The following is a 21925-nucleotide window of genomic DNA, read 5'->3' as shown; positions in this document are numbered from 1 at the left end:
CCAGACTAACAACACTAAATGAAAGACCCACCCAATGAGCAAGTGTTGAAAAGCAGTAATAAACTGCAAACAGCAGACTGAATGGATGGTGTTGGTGAGAGCAACCTAGTGCCCATCTTCCCATTTTGAGCTCAGAGGAAAAAAAAAACTTTCAATGGGAGATGAAAACTTGACCCTTGTGTACAGTAGATACTGAGCTGGGAAAGGAAGTCTGATGAAAAAGCTGAATGAAATGCTGTGCTAATCCCTTTGAGAAAGCACGCTTGAAGAGTGCTCTGCCATCCAGAGCAAAGTCTAGGTTCAGCTGTGACATCCCCCTCAGGCTCCCAGAAAGTTAACAGGACACTGCTTAGGCCCAGAAACAGTCTTTAAGCATTAGTCATAATAGCGAATAGCATTCTCTCTTAATCTGCTCTGAAAAAAAAAAAGTTGTATAACAATTGGAACTCCTGGCACTATCTAAACCACCCTTAGCTGACCCTCCAGTGTGAGACTGCAAAGACATTCCCTCAAAAAAAAAAAAAAATCTGCTGAAATTTGATATGGAAGTGTGAATCTGCTATTCCTTTTTGTCTGCAGAGGTAGCCTGCCTCTGATCCCTTTGCTTCTCCTGTTCCTACCAGCTGGGATGAATGAGAGCAGGGTCATGGGCAGACCCTTGTTTGGACACTGCTTAGATCTATATTAAAACGAAAAAAAAGGCATGAAAAGAGTCCCTGAGCAAGGCACACACCTGCCTGTTATTGGGGGTGACAACACAGGATTAAGTAGTTTGTATATAGACTTGTATGGGAGCTTTGATTCAAAAGCCTAATTGTTTCCTAACCAATGGTTAGAAAAGCTGCTGTATCCTTGGCTCTTTCCTGTGGCTTATTCCAAGGCTTAAGGGATCCTTCTGAAATGGCACCATCTTTTGTACTCACCCTTTGCTTAGCTTAAAAGTAATGCAGGCATGTAGACCCATTAAAAAGGGTCTCCAGGAAAACAAGCTTTTTTACTCAAAGAACGAGGCTAGAAAATTAAAATGTGCCCAGATGCACATGCACACACGTGGTCTGAAAGGCTCTGCTTCTCATCCTTTTACTTCTGAGCAGAGGGAGTGAACTTTTAATTCTAATATCACAAAGGCCCCATCACATCTTGGTTCAAAGTCTGTCTTAATCAGCCCTGACCACACACAGAGCTATCTTATTTCCTTCATTTAAGAAACATCATTGGCAGAGTCAATCCCCACACCTGACATGCTTTAAAAATCACACTGGTTTGATCATATACTTCCAAGATGCACATGTATATATTTCAGACTCAAAAAACTATTTGATTTTTTTATTTTGCCTGTTTTTTTTTTTATCAAATAGCCAGTCTGATCACAGCTATATCTTATGCAGTATTATTAGACAAAAGTTTAATACAAGATATTTCACAGGCCATTGACTGACTTGGAGCACCTGATATTTTCCTGTAAGCTGAGACCATATTGTTACAACCAATATTATATTTTACATCTGTGTCTAATTACATGGGGAAGACAGCTGTGCTGAGGGCAGACAGATTTATTAGGGACTTGAGTGGGGATTGCAGTATGAATTATTCATTTTTCATTATTTCTTGTCTCCTCCCTTTTACAGTAGTGTCTGACAAATACTTGGTATGGGAGTGAGACTAAAAGGCAAGAGGATATTCATGACACTCTGTGACCAATAGGCAACTCTAAAGTAAAATTCTGTTTTTCACTATGCTACTGTCAAAGGGAGAACCAAAATAAACTGCCCAGCTCTGAGCCAGGATTGTCTGCACACCGTCCCTAACATAATTGATGATGCCTTTGACAAACAAGGCCATTGTCACATTGGCTGCTGTTTTGTTAGACAGGGAGGTGGATGGAGAGAAAATGAGGGTTTGCCAAGAGAAAAGAAGCAAAAACCAGTGGGAAAGGGTTGTCAAATATTGGAAAATGTTAAAGGGTGAGGTTTTGGAAACATGCTTTTATGTTTCTTTAATAGTGAGGTTTATTTGCAAATCCATGGTACTGTTAAACAGATAAAAACCCAGTCATCCACAGCTGCCCCTTCAGCATGTGACATGTGGGCTCTTATTTTAGGAGTTACCTTAGATCACAACTGGGATTTTGGCCATAATACTCTGGAAGCCAGACAATGTACCCACCCAAGCTGAAATGCTAAATAAACACAGACTGAGTAAAGAGTTTGCAAGCCACTTGTATAACTCATCTGAAAGTGTTGTACATGTACTGATTCAGCTTGCTTTCTGATGCACCAGAAGCTGTCCCAGTTTCTAACAGGAGAATACATCCCACAGTTCACCTGGGAACATTATTTTTACTGAACTGTAGCCTCAAAATAAAAAAAGCACTTTTGTTTTCTGCTTCCTCATCAGCTTTTACCAGTGCTCTCAGTCACTGTGCTGCAACATTTTCCCTTAGGAATAGGGTAGGAGAAGTTCCCATCTTCCTGAATCAGGTTCCAGTCTCAGCTGGGGATAGGGTAGTCTAATGATGTGAGTTACCCATCTGTTAAGTGACTCTCACTGATGAAACCCAAAAACTAGAAATAAGAGGGATAAAGACAGACCCAGAAGCTGCAGAAATCTAAGGCATTTTAAGTGAAAACTCCACTCCATATTGCAATATTACAGTGAAAACCATCCTGGATTCAAGTGACCCTGATGTTGGCAAACTCTTATTCCTTGTGTCTCAAACCTGTCTGTAGTGAAGGAAGGGTGTTTCCCATCCTGCTCTCCAAATCTATGCCATCCATTGTTTTCAGTGACTGACAAACTAAGAATCTCTTTTTTTAGGGTGATGTAGTCAGCCCTGCAAAAATGGGGTGGGGGTTGAAATCAAGTTTAGCAGCAAATAATCAGACCTTCCTTTGAACCTGTCAGGGCTAATGAGCACTTCAGTGTTCCACCTGCTCTCCAGAAGTGACAGCACAAGCCCTGGGTTTGCTCCCAGAGTCGGGGCTGCTTTGTGGCGAGCAGGCGAGGCTGCTGCCCTGCGCCAGCCCGCCCTTTGTGCCCAGCACATTGCCCATGACAGCACGTGGCTTTTCTGTCCCTAGGCTGTTGTGCTAGAGTCCCCTGAGCACAACGGGCCCAGATCCATCCACAGCAGTAGAATAATATTATTGAAATTATTGGCATAAAGAACACAGGGCATGGGAGAAAAAAATAACTATATGGTAAGCAGATTGTAAGTGAAATGCCCTTTAAACAAAATTGCTCACTCTTCTTCTTGTACTATTTTCAAAAGGTATTTTCTTTTCCTGAGTTTGAAATATGAGGTTGAGGATAAAGGGGGATCTGTCCCTGCTACATTTTAAATTTTCTTTAGTCCTCTATTTGCCCCTTTCCCCTTGGAAAGTGATGTGTGGGATCAGAGTGTTCATTTAGTCTCTTATCTGTGAGCTCATGAAGAAAAGTAGTTTGATCAGAAACAATGATGGGCAAACTTCAAAAGCTTTGCAGATCATGTTTGGTTCAAATAAGCATCCAAAAAGGCTGGCCTCTGATTCAAGCTATCTAAACACCTTGGGTGTTCAACATTTAACTGAAAATCTCTGTAAAAGCAGGCCTTAGCCACAAGATTTTTATTTCTGCCCTCTTCCAGATGGATGAAGTAGTGATGCATTACCTTTTCAGTCTGCTACAAGTAAAAGTCAGGGCATGCTGCTTTCTTAATACAAAAGAGATCTGAAATATGAAGGCCTGGAGTTCAGCTCAGTTCTCATTTTGATCAAATTTGTCTGAACGTCAGAGATGAGTGGGCTTGTTTACTGCTTGTATTTTACTTCTGCAGAGCTGCTGGCATGAGGCTTGGCCATCCCAGACAGGTTCTGCCCTGATGGAGAGGAGTCAACTGTGCTGGCTTGTACCTCTCTGTGAATCCCTCCCTGATGCTGTCACATCAGGAATGTACCAGTGGTGTGGGATTATGACAATTTATTGTCTGTGCAGGAAGAGATGCCCGTGGGGCTGTAACTATCTGTTTTCCTGCCAAATTGCCTTGAGTTGATAGGCTGGTGTGAAACTGGCAACACTATTTGAAAGATTTCAAGGTTTTTCCTCCTATTTCCTTCAGCTACATGTAAAATACATCTAGTAAGTTTAGAGGTCTTCTCCCATTCTGCTAACCATCCTTGAAAAAATCTGCTCATGCATTTGTAAAAAAAAATAAATTATCAGCTTCTTTAGGCACATACAGTGCTGCATGGTGTGATGTTTAGCACTTCAGAAAGGAACTGAAGGAAATTTGTGCACTCTTTAGAGGCAGAAATTGAAAATGTGTTTCAGGTCATCTGAACCACCTGTATAATCTGCATCTACCCCAGAGGAAACAGCAGTTTTGTGATTTCTGTGTTTACAGGAAAGGCAATGTAGGCAATAGCTATAAATCTTTTCCTTGCCCTTGCTAGTGAAACTTTCTGCAAAACACTTTTAAAGTGAATTACCTTCAAGCCCCTTTAAAAATAAACACACAGAGGACATTTTCTGGTATCACTTGAAAACCCTGTGTGATCACAATTTGTGTAGCGGGGAAGAACTGACTTTCATACACAAATGCTCACAGTAGTACTTGTTCTGCTTTGTCTAACAAATTAAAAATAAATAAAAAATGCAAATGTAGGCCAAAATGCAATGTTTACTAGTTCTGACTTAAAACTACTGACCATGAGGAAGAAGGTACAAGTTCACCAGCCTTGCTAAAATGTCACTTAAGCAGCTTGACCCTATGTACCCCATGTATTTGAATTGTGTCTCTTGCTGTGTGTCCACAGCCTGTGCCTGCCAGCCCATGGGTTCAGCCAACACCACGTTCAGCAGCAGCTGGAGATGCCACCCCCGGACAGGATTCTGCTACTGCAAACCAGGAGTGGCAGGTCCCAGCTGTGACAGGTGCCTGGTGGGCTACTGGGGCTTTGGAGAAAACGGCTGTCAGCCCTGTGACTGCGCCAGAGACTGTGACCAGCGCACTGGGATGTGTTTCAACGGGTAAAGAAGCCCTGCTCTGGGGTCACTCTGAGATGGGACTCTGTGAAATGAAACAAATTCTACAGAAATAACAAAGATTGGAGGGTGCACAATTTGAAAAGGTGGCTGTAAATCATAGGTGGTTTTTAAGGTTACATTTACACCTTGAAGTCCACTGCATTATCCAAGGCAATCTTGAACAGATGAATCTTTGCAGTAATAATAGGTATTTCCACAACCCCATGGAAATATGTGCAGGGTCTTTAAACACATTGTTGCTTTGGAAATAGATGGAAGAGTCTGCCTCTCATCTGTGCCCAGAGTAAAATGATTTGCTGAGCAATTGCAGTTCTAGAGGTCCTGCAGCTGTCCTCAGGTCCCAGTGATATCAACAAGTGGTCACTAAGTTACATAATTCCCTAAAAACAAATAATCGTAAGCAAAAAAGGCCCAATTTATAGGTACTTTAAAAATGCTAAGTCAGCAGTGGGAGGCCTGAATAAAAGCCTAGACCTTGTGATCTCTCTATGTGGCATGAAGTCTCGCTCATATCTGCACTCACAACCTGGAGAAAGCAAGCTCATCAGTCTTGGCACAGCCAAAGGCAGCTGTTTGTTTGCTTGTTTGTTTTCCTCCCCTGAGTGCCCTAAGGCAGTGCTGTGGTTTGTGTGTCCCCCAGCTATGACAGTGAGCCCTTCTTTAATGTCCCCATCGGGGGACGAATCCCCGACCTCATCCAAGCGCCAAGCAACGAGAGCGAAGAGGAGTGGAAATGGAACGACCACGAGCAGGGATTTTCTGCACTGAGGCACCCAGGTACAGCCCAGAGTTTGGGAACATTTGGTTGCCAGTTCTTTCAACCCTCCACCCTGACTGGGTCTGCCCCACTTATTTCCAGCTTGTCTGTAGTATTTAAATAGTTCTCAGTTTTGCCTGCCCTGTAAAGATCAGCACTTGCCATCACTGGTGGCTTGGCAGAGGTAACAGTGCCACTTACTGCATAACTTGGCTTTTCTGAGATGGATACTGCCTTAATACCAGGAAGGATCAGCATTTCTTAGGTTATGGGATCAAACAAAGGTCTCATTACTTACATGATTTACAACTGGATCTGATCTCATCATTAGGATCAGTTTATTACCTGCACAATAGACCTCATGTGGGCTGCATTTTACTTGACAGTGCTGATCAGATTTCAGAGTAATTATTTTATCATATAACAAGAAACACATTTGCAAATAACTGAGCTCACTCTCCAACTTATTTCTAAGGTTCATATAGATTATGGGAACTATAGGTATCTAACTTCACAACTGATGATTGTTTGCTCTTCTTTTCTCTCTCATGTCCTGGCTCTTCTCCAACCCTCTCTGTTCTGGGGTTTCCCTGCTAGAAAAGTGTGTGTGCAAAGAGAAGGTGCTTGGGAGTGTCAGTGACTTCTGCCAAATGAAATATGCCTATGGTAAGTGGGCAACATGCCCCCAAGCTATGATCATTTCACAATGCTCCTGCTATGCATATTGTTAGCTGATAGCTGTGAAAAATGACAGGATTGGTTAAGTCTCGAGAGGTAGGATTTCTTCTGCCTTTTTTTGTCTAGTGACATGTCCAACTTCTGATCAGAACTTAAAAGCATTTTTCATGCAAAGCTCCTTCCCATCCAGTTAATTTACCTCTTACAGCACAAGGCTTGCTAGAATAATACTCAGTGGAATGATTGGCCTCTACATCAAGAAAAAATGATAAAAAACACATCTGAAATGCCTTTGCTTTTGCAGTCGTTATGCAGGTTCCAATAGCCATGCTCATTTACCAAGACTGCATTTAAAACTGTTGTTTATAAACACCTGGTTCATGCCATCACATGAGGCAAGAAAGGAAAGCTCTGGTATCCAGAGGTTTGAGGTTCTTGTGGCAGGAGACAACAAAGCCTGCTTGAGAGGATGATCTACATGAGCCTGTCATGCCAAAAAGTTATGGGATCCTACTAAATTAAAAGGAACAGAAATTTATCACGGCAACCAGGTGTTGGACCGCAAAACAAAAATAGTTCTGGTTTGTTGTGCAATTATGGAGTTTTAGTCATGTGACATGGCTGATAGGAATTTTCTTGACTTCCTACCTGTAGACAGTCCCTTCTCACAGGACAGAATTTCTGAGAGGCCAGTGTTAAAGCAAAACTCTAATGTTTTCTAACTGGAAATATAAAGTGTAGAAACAGTGCTTGAAATCAGACTGGTAGCTGCTGGTTGGGGTCTTTCACCCTTCCTTTTGTACACATACAAGTGCTTTCCTAGAATTTCCAGGTGTTTGACATCAGCCCATTAAAAATAGTTGCTAAATAACATGGTGAAAGGATGAGTTAACATCATCTACTTAAAAAGAAAAATCCAGTTTTTATTCCTCAGATTTATTTAAAAGATCCATCAGTGAAATGGACAAGCACTGTACTTTCTGTACAACTGCACTTTGGGGGATTTTTCATGTCTTCTTTCAAGGTGTTAAAATTCTACCTTTTAGCAGCATTAACCAAAATTCATTTAGAAATTCATTGTTGGTTTCTAATTGGATATGTTTTCTGGCAGTAATAAAAGCAAGAATCCTGTCTGCTCATGACAAAGGGACCCATGCAGAAGTTGTTGTGAAAGTGAAGAAGGTCCTGAAATCAGGCAAAGTGAAAATTGCCCGGAACAACAGAAGCATTTACCCAGAATCCTGGACCAACAGAGGCTGTACATGTCCCATTCTCAATCCTGGTAAGGACAAAATCCTCACTGGGGGTTTTGCTTCCCCTGTAAACAGTGCTTAGGAATATCTGTGATTAGCCTTTCTGGGGCAGCATCCTTTGATTCATCCCCACCAAAGCATGTTTGCTTTCCAGCTCACAGTGCTCAAGGAGGGTGGTAAAGGCAGGAGGGGGGCAAAGGCATGAGCAGCAGCTGCCAAATCCCAGCAGATCTGTGTGCAGAACATCAGTGGAATGAAATCAATTTGTAGCTGTAACCCCCGAGCAGAGCCCTGACAGCAGTGAATCTGTGTGCCCAGGAGCCAGCAGTGACAGGATGCACGTGGATTTATACACATAAGATGGCACATGCATGAGCTGGATGAAATTGGCAAAGCTGCTGTATGCCAGATCCATATGAAATAGAGAAATTCTGGTTTGGTTCTTTCTTTTTCTATATGCTAATTAAGGGCTTTCCCTTTTTTTTTTTTTTCCTTTTTCTTTTTTTTCCTTTTTTTTTCTTTTTCTTTTTTTTTAACAAGGTACTGACTATCTCATAGCAGGCCAGGAGGACTCTAGGACTGGCAAACTCCTTGTGAACATGAACAGCCTGGTGAAACCCTGGAAGGCATATTTGGGAAAACAAGTATCAGATATTCTTCGAACTGGATGCAAATAATTTCTGCCTCAGAAATTAAAGTGCTGGACTTTGCCTTTTAGTAACACTGCAGTGAAAGGTGTAGTTAGTTCAAGCATTCCCATTCAACATGCTCCTAGCTGAAGCAAGGAAAGCAGACTTGCCATCCCTCCTTTCATGTGCTTAGACAGGAAACTTGGGACATAACTACTTTTTAAAAAAAATGCACAGCCTTATAATACAAAATCACCTAGTTCATCATATATAGATCACAAGTCAGTTCTTCACTTGAGCCTGATTCCAGCCAGAATCATTTTACAAGGCCAAACTAAAGACATGGACTAGTGTTTCCATACTTCAGGTCAGAGTCTGATATTAATATGCATAAACTGCTTTCATAATACATCCATTACTGGAGTGTAATTTTATTTATAAGTGACCACTAAAAGGCAGCAATTTCTTTCAGCTTTACAAGTGGCATAATACTAAATAAGCATATAAGAGAGCTCAAACTGATTTACCATCAGACTGCAATTATGCCAATATAATGGGCTGCTTTCTAGAAGCCAGTATTATCCCACTGCCTACAGAAACAAATATGTGGCTTATCTTGGGACAGTGTCCTTTAGAGATGTGCATCATGTATCATCATGTATCATCAATGCTTAGTGCTGAGCTCTGTTGCAGAAACCACCTTGGCTCAAACTCTATTTCAAATCCAGCTCTGTGCTCTAGTACTTAGTCTGCAACACCACAGAGGTTTCACAGCAATAACTGCTAATAAGCCTTAATTATAGGAAAAAGCCAAAGTGTGAGGAACTAGCAGCTGCTCTAATACTGAAATTGTGACACTACAAAAGCCACAAAGCAGAAACAGGAGGTAAATGGATTGGCTGGAGCATGTATCAAATGAGGTAAGCTGTAGTTCTGGGAGAGCAACCTGGCTGCTCCAACTGTGCTCAAGACCATAGGCCTTCGATTGCACTTAGTGCTTTCATTGTGCTTTATTTCTCTTGGTCACACTTCGGGGTAAGATGCTGAAGCTCTGCTTCCTTCTCATAGTGCCTGAGGATTATTTCTCCCTCTGCAAAAGTACAGGAGTGGTAACATCTGCACTTCAGGTAAAAATAGTTCTGCTTTGCAGAAGCATTATTTCTCAATCAATTTTACCCTATAGTAATCAAGAGATAGCTAATTAAATCCTTCCCTAACACAGAATTTTGAGGAAATTGAAGTTTGACATGTGTCCCCCATTTAAGGACTCACAAGCAAATGAAGTTGGTTGGAGCACTCTCTCTTCAACTAAGCAAAAATCACAATGAATCAATCTATATTCTTTCAGGGAGTTACAGAGAAAGAGAAGCACACATGCTACATTTGCATGTTTCAATTCCATGTCTAATTTTTAATGCTCCTAGGGCAGTGGAGATATTTTCATTTAGCTCTGTCTGACTGGTAACTGGGACACTTGGAAACCCTAATACTAATGCAGAACAACAGAAGTCTAGCCTACAACTTAAGCCATCATTTTGTTCTCTTTACATATGAGAATGTAAAAATTCAGCCTCTTCCATTCTATTTACTGCTATTTTACTTTGAATTTCACATTGATTGAACAGCGGAAATATCCTCAGCTCATGTGGAAATGGATGACAGGCGGATCTTTAGGAAAGAAAAAAGCTCCAATTTGTTTCTCAACAGGATATAAACAGTGTTTCTAGTGTTTCCTCCTCCCTCCTTTCTGGGAAATTTCCCTTCCTCCACTGCTTTCCCCCTTTCACTTCATAATTTATTTGTTGTTACTTAAACTGGTATCCAACAATGTGGCATCTCCAACAAGCTATTTAATTAATGCAATAAAACACTTTTTAACCAAGGCATTTGGCAGAATTTGAAATGTCAGCCTTATGAAATTAGGAGCCCAGCAACTGCTTTCTTTACTGTCCCCAGAAATTGTCTCACAATAAAAAGATTAACTAGTTCTCTTTCAAATATCAATAAAGACCTGTACATGAATTTACAGTCTGATCTCAAAGGGCCTCTCACAAGAAATTAAATTCAAGTGTAGGTTTACAATTAACCTAAGGAATGTGCTTTTCAACAGAGGCCATTTTACCTGTAGGGGATCTTATTTAATGACAATGAGGATATTCCATGTTGGTTTATAGTCAGCACCATATTAAAGCAAACACCTCTATTCCACTTTTTGTGCCAGACTGGTGGTTTTGTGGGGAGGGTAAAAATCTGCATAGTTCTTCTCTGTCAATAGAAGTTATTTTTTGACACATTCATTTACTAGCATTACTAGCTAGTGCTAGTAGAAATACATCTTGGAACCACAGATTAAGAAATCAAACATCCATTTCCTCACAGCACCCTATGAAGGGAATGAGTGGACTGTGAGGGGATGCTTTACCTTTCTTAGGAGCTGTAAGGAACCTGTAACATTCAGAAACAAATAACTGGACCTGTCATTCAGGGTACAACAAATCCTACATCCACCTACCCTTCACATCATTGTTGTGTCATCTGGGTTAATCTGCACTGTGGAATCACCACAAATCCTCCTGTGCTCCTTGTTATGGCCTTCCTGAGCAGTCTGCTCACAGATCATCAATACTGATTTACAATAAGCCATTTTAAAACCAAACATTGGTGCTATAATCACTGCTGCACTCCTCTACTCTTCCTCTGTTGGGTGTGTCTTCTCTCAGCTCCACCATCACCAACAAAACATCAGCCCCAGAGGGGTTAAAAGCAGTTGAAAAACAACTGCAGACAGGCTCCTGTTCAACAAAATGAAATCATGTCCAGTGAGGAGAGCTGACTAGGAATAAATGACAAACTGCTGGTAGCTTCCCTACACTGTCCCACACTAACACTGATAGAATTTTAATGAGGTAAAACAAGAGTCTAGAAGCACAGAAATTCCTTTTTTTACTTCCCTAGGCATAAGTAGGTTCATTGACGTGTGATCAGATCAGTGCCTCAGATAAACAGGAGACACTGCTGTCAGGTTAACAAGGACACTCTCAGTCAGAACTGCTCAGGATATAGATCTTGTTTCCAAAACAGCCCTGCCAGATCCCCAGATCTAATGATCCCTACAATGGCCTGCAAGATAAACGTCTCCTTCTAGCCACCATTTTGTTCATCATTCCTTTTTCAGAGAGAAAGGAAAAAAAAAAGTTATTTTTCCACCTCAAGGAAAGTTACTATACACAAGCTCAGGTATGGTCTCTGCAAAATCCTCAGGCTGTACTGCAGAGAACAGCAGAAAAACTACCGGGTAACTTTCAATTCTGAAAATGCAATTTTGTCTAATTTTAACTATTTTTCAGTATTTTTTACATTTTAGAATCTATGTTTTGTTAAAGGATCATCTAAAGTTTTAGAGGCAATCTTTATCCACATCAGGATATGTAATACATGCACCACTGATTCAAGTTTAAGTGGATTGCAGGAACAATCCCATCCTAACAAGCAAGTTCTCACAGGTTATATATGAATTTGTGCCCTGCATCATGCAGGAATTGCAGCCAGCTGATAACAGTCCACCCAGCTTTCAGAAACAGAGATTGTACCATCACTGCACCAGAAGGACAAAGGTGTGCAAAAACTGCAGAATGGTTCAAACTGAAAATCTGGAGTGTTACACAGCAATATGGTACAAAGGCAGCATTTTGGGAGCAATAGTAGGTCTGTAGGGTGAATATAATTATAACCATGTCTTTTTATTCTAAAAACTAAACAGAGCAAATTCAACTGGAATTCTATCTAAATGTAACTGGCTAAGTAACTTGGATTGGAAAGATATTCCAATACATCTAGAAGTGCTTCATGTATTGTTAACAGTTTCTTTTAGCTGAACTTTTATAAACATTTAATCATGCTCAGCACATCAGCTTTAATGGGCCAAAGATCAACTAAGGGCACAGAATTAATGAGCAATTTTTTCATAGTGAAAGCTTTCTTTATCCCCCAAGGACTACTTGTGACTTGACATAGCAGTGCCTATGACTCAACATAAGCACCTGATAACATAAAATCATTATGAAATTACTCTATAAACACAATTGCACAAACACATTTGAATCTACTACTCTCTCTCCAAGAACCAGTAGCTCAGTGATGGCAGACAGAAAACCAAAATATTATTTATAAAATATATATATATATATAAAATAAGAAACATATTAAAACAAGAAATTTGCAGCTCTAAGTTTTGTATTCACACAATAAAAATGCAACTTACCATCTGTTTATTTCACAAGCTTGTCACATATTGCCAAGGATCATTTTATCATCTTTATTATATATTAAAATAACCACTGATTGATTTTCGATCTAAAATTGGGGAATGTAACTATAGGAGGAAAATCGAATTAAGCATGGGAATGCCTAATTTGCTGGGAAACAGAAACAAGGAGTTACATGGTCTATGCATTCCCAACTGCATCAGTTTACATAGCAAAAAAAAAAAAAAATCCACAAAGAACTATTTAGGATTAAAGCTATGACTTCCTTTCTCAAAACACTTCAAACACATTACACAGTGCTTTTGACAGTTTTTGGTCTAAGATCCTTATACATACTTTATATTTGTACGGGATGCAGCACAACAGTTACCAAGCCACAACAGTCAGAAAGCAGCAAATCCATCCTGAACACACCTTCACAAGTGTCAGATTATGCCCCAAGTCCCTCTGTCAGTATTAGGTGCATGTCCCTACCCACTGTGGGCCAAGATTCTCACATTTTATGTTTTGTACACAGATGCCACAAATACAGTTGTAGAGGATAAATCCAAACACTTCAGAGCACAAAGGCAATGTGGGAAAAAAAAGCACAGCAAAAAAGAAAGAAGAGGCAACTTGTTAGAACAGAGCACCCCTTGAGTAACAGCTCTTGCTTCCTCACAGAGTGCACTGGATTTCCATTTGAACAACCAGAAGCTTCGGTGCATGTGATATTTTTCTAATTTAGTGCCCAGTGTTCATCTATTGCCTAAGTGCCAAAGATTATCTCTGCTCCTTTTGTGCCTGTTTACTCAGGTTAACTTGGCACTTGGCTTCTTATCCCTGAAAGAGCCACACTGAGAAGGTCTGTCTCACTTTGTTTCTTTGGAAAGCAGCAATGCACAGAGTCCCTGCTATCAATGCCCTCAGAACAAAGTAGTTGTCAGCCACTTAATTGCCTACAAACTTTTTTCTGAGGATCCAACAGCTGCACTGAAATACAAACACCTCAAAGACACTGTAATACTTGACAAAAATTCCCCTCAGGAACCTGTAACATTCAGAAACATCGGTGGCACCGAATTCACTTGTGCAAGCAAGACATGAGAGTGCAATATGGAATTAATGCTGCTGAGCACTCCAGGGTGCTGCCGACAGAGAAAGGCAAGTGTTTAAACATTGCTGGCCTTTGTGGCTGCATTACTGACACTACAACCTTTTATGCTTTGGGTGAGGTAGCCAACACAAGGAGAGAAAAAAAACCAACAACCACAGCCACAATCTCATTTGAAAAAAAAATCTCACAGCCTATCTTTTGCTCAGAAAGACAAACAATGGAGTATAGCTTATCTACAGCAATTAAACAATACTGAACTATTAAATTATTTGTACCTTTGAAGTAATTTTCAAATATTTTAATAGCTGTTCATGTTTGTTTGCTGGTCCATGGTCCAGTCTAACACTGCTACTGAAAAAGTTTTTTATGCCTTCCTGCCCGGGCTGGGGAGAAAAGAATAAGACAAGAATAAAAATCTGACAAGCTGGAGCAACCAATCTTCACAAGCCACAAATTCATTTGAGATCTGCTTACAGCACAGAACAGTTCTCAAATCCAATCAGTGTTAACCAAAAACCAACCAAACAAAACACCATACCACAAAGACACAGGAACTTCCATTGAGGGTAAAAAGTATTTTCTTTTTAATATGCACTTAAGTCACAGTATCTATTTTGAGATCATTACACCAGGTAACAATTTATTGTATCTCAAAGTATTTTACAAGTGCCCATCTATACCTTGAAGGAGAAGGTAATAACCAAAGGAATCCAAAAGCTGTATTTTCAGAGCAAAAATAAAGCCAGTGACCAGCATTCTTTTCATTCATCTTAATCATCAGCTGCACAACATACCATTTTTAAAAATGCAAAAGGCATCACAGTAAGTAAACAAAATCAAAGATGTGCATTTCAACGTTTGCCTGGCAGTCCTGATCTGATGCCAGTAGTAAAATGCAACCATAATCTAGTAAGACCATTTGAAATTATTTTAGAAATTCTAGACCTAGACTATTTTCAATGTCTTGCAGCACTTTGGAAAAAAGAAATCTTAAAGGAAAAACAATCATTTAATGTAATTTCTATTGACAGAACAGAACACATTAAATAAAAAGCAGCTACTGATCAGAACATACTGAAATGAAGATAGACCTGGTGTGCCAGTGGAAATTTAATTGAAAGCTATGTACTTCAAGACATTATTCAAGTCACAACTCAAGGAAAACTTGAGGGTAAAGAACAGCTGTTAAAGTTTTAACTGTGTCCAAAACCAGGTTACACAGTATATACACACACTCACTCTTTTTGCAGTATTTATCTCCAAGGCTGAAGCTCTGAGATTTCTCCTTCAGGAATAAATTATTTATTATGATACAGTGCACAGAATATGGTGAAACATTTCCTCACTACTCAGAAGACAGACACAGTGCAGAAGTCCATGTCTCTGAAAATGAGAAATGGAGACGACAGCCTCCTTGCATCTTCATTAGCTGGATCCCTCCTCCTCTTTGGCAGCAGAGGCCTCCATAGAGGCAGCTTCCAAATCCTTGCTGGACTTCTCATCATTTTCATCCTCTTGAGGGTAAAGATCTGGGTATTTTTGCATGCATTCCTGCATGGCACGGAATTGGTCCACACAGTCTGATCCCTTTATTTCTTCTGAGCTATAGTGGAAACAAGAAAAGGCTGACTTGAACTGCTCCCCACAGGGACCACTAGCCATTCCACCCAGACATGGGCAATTCCAATTGATGTCTCCATTGGGCAATATCAATCCTGAACACACAAGAGAGAAGAAAAGTTAATGCACCTTCCAAACATTGATTTCACTCAGTGACAGCTGCTGGGCTGCAGGTGTGAACTCAAGCACTTATAATGCCATCTTAGTTCTGCAGCTTCAAGGCTGATAAGCACCTTTCACTTCCCAGCCAGTCTGTTTCTCCCTCTGATCTGTATAATCCTTTAATGGGCACAAGTGAGATTAGTTCTCTATCCATCTCTGAATTAAGTCCTTCTCCCTGGACTACAGAGCACTGAGAATATTCTAAGGGAACTGCAAAACAGATGGAAGTCAAGTCAATCGACTTGCCAGACTGTCAGGGGAACAAGCAAGCATTAAAATCATTCCATACAACTTTAAATCCAGTATTAAGACTAGAAATCTTTTAAATCAAATCGAATGGATGCTTTTTTCTTCTTGTTTGAAATAAGCTCTGAAAAATAACTCACAACTTTCCCCCTTCAAATTTCAACTGGAAGACCAGAATTGCAAAAACAAAAATCAGTGTATTTGTAAAGATTAAATCATGTGCCACAGAATACAAGGAACAGCAAGCCTCAGAGCAAGCCTGCCTGTCTGGCTGCCAGAAACCAAATTGTACTTCAGAACACAACTGAAAGGAGTTAAGTGTCACTTCAGACTCTAAACTGGAACAGCTGTAAACCTCTGCTCTGGCACAGTTAAAGTCCTGACAGAAATACTTCACTGGTGGACTGGCAAGGTGAAGATTTAATGGCATATGTTCTTCTAGATGGCAACTGATTTATACAAAGAAGGTCAAACAACAAGTTGAAGAACTCCTTTCCTCTGATTTTAGAAATTCAATATAACAGACTTGGTCCTGTGGGCTTCTAGAGCCTCTAATGCGTTTCTCTAAGGCAATAAATACATCTCCATTTCCTTTCTCTACTGGTATGAACATACACAAGTATGTTCATCTGTGAAGAACAGGAGAACCACTATGCTATGATCCAAGCTGGTTTCTTTTCCACTTGAACAGTTTGCTCTCCTCCTCTTCAGCAGACTTTTCTAACTTCATCTCCATGCTGAGTTTCTGCAGAAGCTGACAGCATGTGCATAAACCTTAAATTTAAGCACCTTCCCTTTAGAAAGGAGGTATGAAAATCCCACTGGCAGATAAAAAAGTTGAATTAATTCTGATTCAAACATGAAATTATATTTAAGACTTGATACAATTTGACATTACCTAAAATAGTGCCACAGAACTCACTAAACTTATTACTTCTTTTTGTCCTGTGGATTAACAAAGTTCCAGACATATATTTCACTCCCATGCAAACATGCAAATCTTACTGTGAGCTATCCCATAAACAATACATTCTATGGTATCACAAGATCATTGACCTACACCTATTTTATCACTGAAATAGCACCAGTTTCAGAAGTTCTGTGCACAGAAACCATGCTTTAGAAAAACAAAACAAAAATACAGATGACTAAAGCAAGCATTTCCTCATTCATAATCACAGCAGAATTCACACATCAATGAGTAAGTCTATCAGCAAGCTTAGAACACAATTAAATCGGAAACAGATTTCATCCATTGCTCTTCCTGAGTTGCAAGCCTGCAACAGATAGGATCACTATTTTTAATTAAAATTGAATTCAAACTTCTTTCAAATGCAGCCTGAACCTCACTGATCCAGTGAGTCACAATCTACTTGAACCTGCAGTCGTGGAAGAAAAAATAACCCTGTTTAGATCACTGTAGATCAAGATTTGTGTGACATTTGCTGACATCTCACAACCTAAAGTCTCCTAGCTCATGGAAACTGCTCATGTCATGGGCAAAGGCAGGCCCACCTGCATCTGTGTCAACACTTGTCTTTGGACTCGCTGGGATGAAGTCCCACTGCTGTTCTGAGAAGAGTTTCTTCCCTGTAACATGACAAACACATCCAATAACGAGTTTATCTGCCAGGGGTTCACAGTGGAAGATGACAGGAAGCAGGATTGAAAGGGACATCATTAGTCATAGAAACAGTCCTGTACATCTGATCATTCATCAAGTTCTTTCTTACAAGAACATGGAGTTTTGCTTCATCAGTCCCCTCTAGAGACCACTTTAAAACTGTTTATAAAATAAGATGACAGGAACAAGTCTGGAAAAACTGAAGGGAAAGACCAGCAACAATCTGTGTTTGAGGTCCAATTCCATAAGTACTTCTATCCAACTTTCCCATCACAGCTGTAACACTAATAAAAACCACTTTGCATGCATAAAACTCATCATTGCCTTCTTCATATAAGCTTAATAAAATAAAAAATTATTCGAACTGAAGGCAGCCAAGATGTCAGTGAAAACCAGGAATCTTTCATGTTTAAATTCCACCATCTGCAACACATAGGACTAGAAAGATGCTTTACAGTAACAATATTATTTCAAAACCACTGCAAATGAATTCTTAATTTGTTTCCATCAGCCACAGCTGTCAAAAAGCACAGACAGTGAACTGGGATCTTCACTGCAGTATGAAATCCTAACCTGAACTTACTCCAGTTTGTCTGCCTTTCTACTTCCCGTGGCTTTTTTCTTTCAATTTTTTAGCTTAAAGTGAGTCATTAACATTTTGCCTCCCAAAATCACCCAGATGATACAACAACAACAACAAAATATTGACAGAAATAAGAGCAGTACACAACTGGTTTTTATCCCAAGGGAAACAATACAAGCTTTCCTGACCAATCTACTGACTCAAATAGACTCCTCAAAGACTAATGTCTGTTAATGTCTGAGACAAAATAAGAATTATCAAAAATTACCAAATACAAACTAGATGTTTATCTCAAGTATGAAAAAGGCCCCTACAACAAAACAAAACCTCAAACACAAGTTTCAGGTGTCTTAGAAAACAATGCAGATTATAGCAGGTCTATATAATGCATCTATTCTTTCCCAGATATGACTGGTTCTCTTTGGCAGAGCAGAAAGATGAAAAGAGTCCTTACAGTTAATTATACAACACAAATTGAACACTGGAAAGCAAGTCTTCTACTCCAAGCAGAAGCTAAATTAGAAAAGCCTACATGTTACATCAGGTACAGGAAAAGTCCTCCCAATTTTCTTTTAAATAAAAGCCATGCAAGCCAGAGCTTCAGCATTTTATCATATTCCAAACCATTTTACCCATGCCTTTCCTGCCCATAAACTTCACTCCCTTCTGCTACATTCTGTGATATGTCCATTTTATCTTTTCTGATCTAATGCACTGTAGCCCTGGGTCATTCAAGAGGTTTTTCAGACTTTAAAACACGGCAGTAATTTACCACATACTAAGAAGAAAACTCAACAAACTAACAAAGAAAATCACACAACAAGAAATCCCCACCCAAACTTACTGACAGTACCTAAACATAGTTTATAGTTTCTCATTTTGAATCCCACAGATACACACTGTCACTGTAAGGTGACATAAAAGCTCCTGGCTTTGCCCCTCTCTTCTCTGATCTAGAGTTGAGGAAGAAAGTGACCTAACATTCTGTAAATACAGGACTGCTAGGAAACAAACCCCATCACCTCTCCTCCTCACCACAGCTTTTCCATGTCCAGCAAAATACACATAACAGCAATAAACTGATATGGCATTTAAACAAATATAAAGTGGTTCTTTTAATTTTGACTAGTTTATTACCCAAATGTATGTCACACCAGGACATCAACAGGCTTATCAGTGAAAGTGAGAAAAAATTTTGGATACATAACTGACAACATACAGTTGTAATGAAGGCAGAAAAACAGGCAGATAAATGCAGTAACCCTTCCACACAAATCTATGTACGAAAAAAGTTAATTTTAATGACATTGGAGGGTGTGGTTCAAATTACAGTACGCACCACATCAGCTAACAATGAGACCCTGTGAGCTCCAGCTGCTAAACTGCTTAAATGCTGCCCTCTAAAGGTCTCCGAGACACTTTAGAAAGATTAACTTTCACTTTCTAAGTTTCAAAGAGTCTGAAGAATTGTCTTCAGCTTCAGTTGAGCTGAAACCAATGAAATCCCTTTACACAAAATGAAGAGACCAAAAGATCTGCAAACACAAAGGCAATTAGAAAAAAATTAACCTAAATTCACATTTTCATGATAATTATTAACCTAGGGCAACACTTATTAAATCATCATTACTGGAAGTATATTTCATTTACCCATTATTTAAAATATACAACCAGAATATTCTAAGTCTTGGTCTCAGAAGTATTCTGCTCTCTTAAGTCTCTATTTGCAGGCTAGATATACTTTGTACAAGAACTGTAATCTTCATGAAAACTTTTATCTTTTCAAGGCACGATGATTACGGTTGAAAACTCAATAATTTTAACTTACCCATCATGTGGCACTTAAAGATATTGATTATATTGCTACCATTATAGTATTAGCCAGATTTTAATTTATATTAAATCAGATATTCAGAGATTGCCATATTAGGCAATTTCAGCTGCTCTCAGGCAGGTGAGCAATTCACATCAATGACAGAGATATGTAACTCACTCCATCTTCTCTGAAAATTGCATGCTATTACTTAAAACAGAGGAAAAACGATCATAATTTTCACTTGATTAGGCTTACCTTAAGGAAAAGGTAGCCCTGCATATCTCTGACCACTAACCAAAACTAAAAGCCATCAAGTGATTATCTGAACAGGCCACTAAGAAAAATCACAAGTGTAGAAAAATAAACACTGGAAGAAAATGTGTCATTAGTGATGTCCTAACCTGGCAGTTAAAACTACCAAGGGTCTGGGTATTTACTGCATAACCTGTTGCCCTCAGTCTTTAAATATGCTTAAGTTTTTCTAATTCATGCAGGGTTTGTTTTCTGTTGGATTTCTGTATGATGTAACACCCCTTACTTCTGTTCTTCTGCTCACTACTGACCTTGCTCTTCGTAAGGGTCATCTGGGTCATCTGCAACCAGCTCAGCACTGCTCGGTGTCTCATGGTCCTCCTTGGTTGCAAATATTATTCTGTCTTTTCCTACCATGGAGGAGACAAGAAGCAAAAGTTCAGAGAAATCTGAGACAGAAAAGAGTCATTTACAAAACTGCTGTACACCACAAGGTAATGAGACTTTCAGTGTGATTCAATAATATTGAGAATGAACTGCTGTACTTAACAATTCCCCAAGAATTCTCCAAATAAAGGCCACTATCGTAACTTGGCATATGAGAAACTAGAATCTCCTGGCCCCTCAGTGTGACCTCAGCCAGCAGATGTTCAGTAACTTAACCTTGCTCAGTAACCATGCATTTAAACACGTCTGAAAAACAGATAAATCTAACACCTTTTAGAAAACAGAAACAGTTTTCTGGCAACTCTGCATTGTACTCCAGCAAAGTTTACAATGTAGAATGTTCGGTCATTTGTTATATGAAAGGAGCAAGAAACACATGAACTCTAACCCCGTCACTGCCATTTTGTAGGGTTGCATAAGGCAACTTACAGATCTTACAAAATTAAACAAAGCACAACATAAAGCATAAAAGAGATCCACGCGTTATGACCATCTCAATACAGTTCATAGTCTATGTCCAAGTTTGTAACTTACAAATTGGCGCTTTTTTCCCAGCCTGAAACTTTACATTCAGCCACTTTGCATGACTTAAGGGAGCAAGAATCTTTATACATATATATATATATATATATATATATGTAGATACAGACATTTATCTACGCATCTCCCACTTTAAGAGGTGGTCAAGCCTCATAAACGCCACCACCTGTACAACATGATACAGGTACAAATAAGCTCGCACTCTACCCACCCTGTCCATCAACCTTCAAAAGGCAAAACCCCACACCTCTGGCCACTCAGCTAGGCTGGAATAAATGTAACCCCTGCGGGCAGCAGGCGCTCCGCGGCTGGGAGCTGCCCTGCCCGCACGCCTCACCCGCTCCGCGGCCACACGCGGTCCCTGCGGGCACCTCCGGCCGCTCCCGGCCCGCTGCGGGGCCTCGCCGTCCCCACACCCGGGACCGCGCTGCCGCCTCATGACCCCGCCGTCCTTCCCGCCCTCCGTGAGGAGAAAGGTCGCGGCGGGAGGAGAGGCAGCGCTGCCGCCGCCACGCACGGACCGCGGGCGGCTGCCGCGCCTCCTCTCTACTCCGGCTGCGCCTTCCCCTCACGGGCTGCGGAGAGCGGGCGGTCACCCCGCGGCGCACCCACCCCCGGCCGCCTCACGGCGAGCCCGCCCGGCGGGGTGACATTGGGAGCGCACTCGGGCGCACCTTCCTGCCTGCAGTAGGACATGGCGGAGCCGGCCGGTGCCTTCCTCCGCAGCGCGCCGCACACGGGCCCCGCCGCTCCGCTCCTGCCGTCCCGCCAGAACCGCTCGGGCAGCGCCGCGCCGCCGCTCCACGCCGCGACCTCCCGCCTCCGGAAGCGCCTTCCCGGCCCTGAGGCGGCCGCTGACGCACCTCCTGCCGGCCGCGGGGCTCCGCCAGGCCCGGCCCCGCCGCACTACAGCTCCCGCCTGCCCCGCG

General features: G+C 40.8%; 2 protein-coding genes across 2 annotated transcripts in view; one reads left to right on the top strand and one right to left on the bottom strand.

Moving 5' to 3' along the window:
- LOC136561790 (netrin-4-like) overlaps positions 1 to 10553 on the top strand; it is a 45638-nt gene extending 35085 nt beyond the window's left edge. The window contains exons 6-10 of the mRNA XM_066558257.1: positions 4797 to 5010; positions 5669 to 5805; positions 6383 to 6451; positions 7575 to 7745; positions 8257 to 10553. Of these exons, the coding sequence (XP_066414354.1) occupies positions 4797 to 5010; positions 5669 to 5805; positions 6383 to 6451; positions 7575 to 7745; positions 8257 to 8393 (728 nt within the window). The 3' untranslated portion in view covers positions 8394 to 10553. The remainder of the gene's footprint in view (positions 1 to 4796; positions 5011 to 5668; positions 5806 to 6382; positions 6452 to 7574; positions 7746 to 8256) is intronic.
- Positions 10554 to 14266: 3713 nt separating this feature from the next.
- CHCHD4 (coiled-coil-helix-coiled-coil-helix domain containing 4) lies at positions 14267 to 21900 on the bottom strand. Its single transcript, XM_066558093.1, has 3 exons — positions 21671 to 21900; positions 20321 to 20419; positions 14267 to 15421 (listed from the first exon to the last, which is right to left on the bottom strand). Exons 1-3 carry the CDS (start codon positions 21690 to 21692, stop codon positions 15132 to 15134), a joined length of 411 nt encoding a protein of 136 aa, XP_066414190.1. The 5' UTR covers positions 21693 to 21900; the 3' UTR covers positions 14267 to 15131.
- Positions 21901 to 21925: the final 25 nt, after the last annotated feature.

This window comes from Molothrus aeneus, chromosome 12, assembly GCF_037042795.1.
Source record: "Molothrus aeneus isolate 106 chromosome 12, BPBGC_Maene_1.0, whole genome shotgun sequence".
Lineage (NCBI taxonomy): Eukaryota > Metazoa > Chordata > Aves > Passeriformes > Icteridae > Molothrus > Molothrus aeneus.
The sequence above is the reverse complement of the archived record's forward strand: the minus strand, read 5'-3'. Positions and strand labels throughout refer to the sequence as shown.

Excerpts from the sequence above, each read along its gene's own strand:
- CHCHD4 (XM_066558093.1), bottom strand. The coding sequence starts at position 21,692 with ATGTCCTACTGCAGGCAGGAAG. Across the intron at positions 20,420-21,670 it reads GTCCTACTGCAGGCAGGAAG|GAAAAGACAGAATAATATTT; the intron begins GTGCGCCCGAGT and ends CCTCCATGGTAG. Across the intron at positions 15,422-20,320 it reads TGACCCTTACGAAGAGCAAG|GATTGATATTGCCCAATGGA; the intron begins GTCAGTAGTGAG and ends TTGTGTGTTCAG.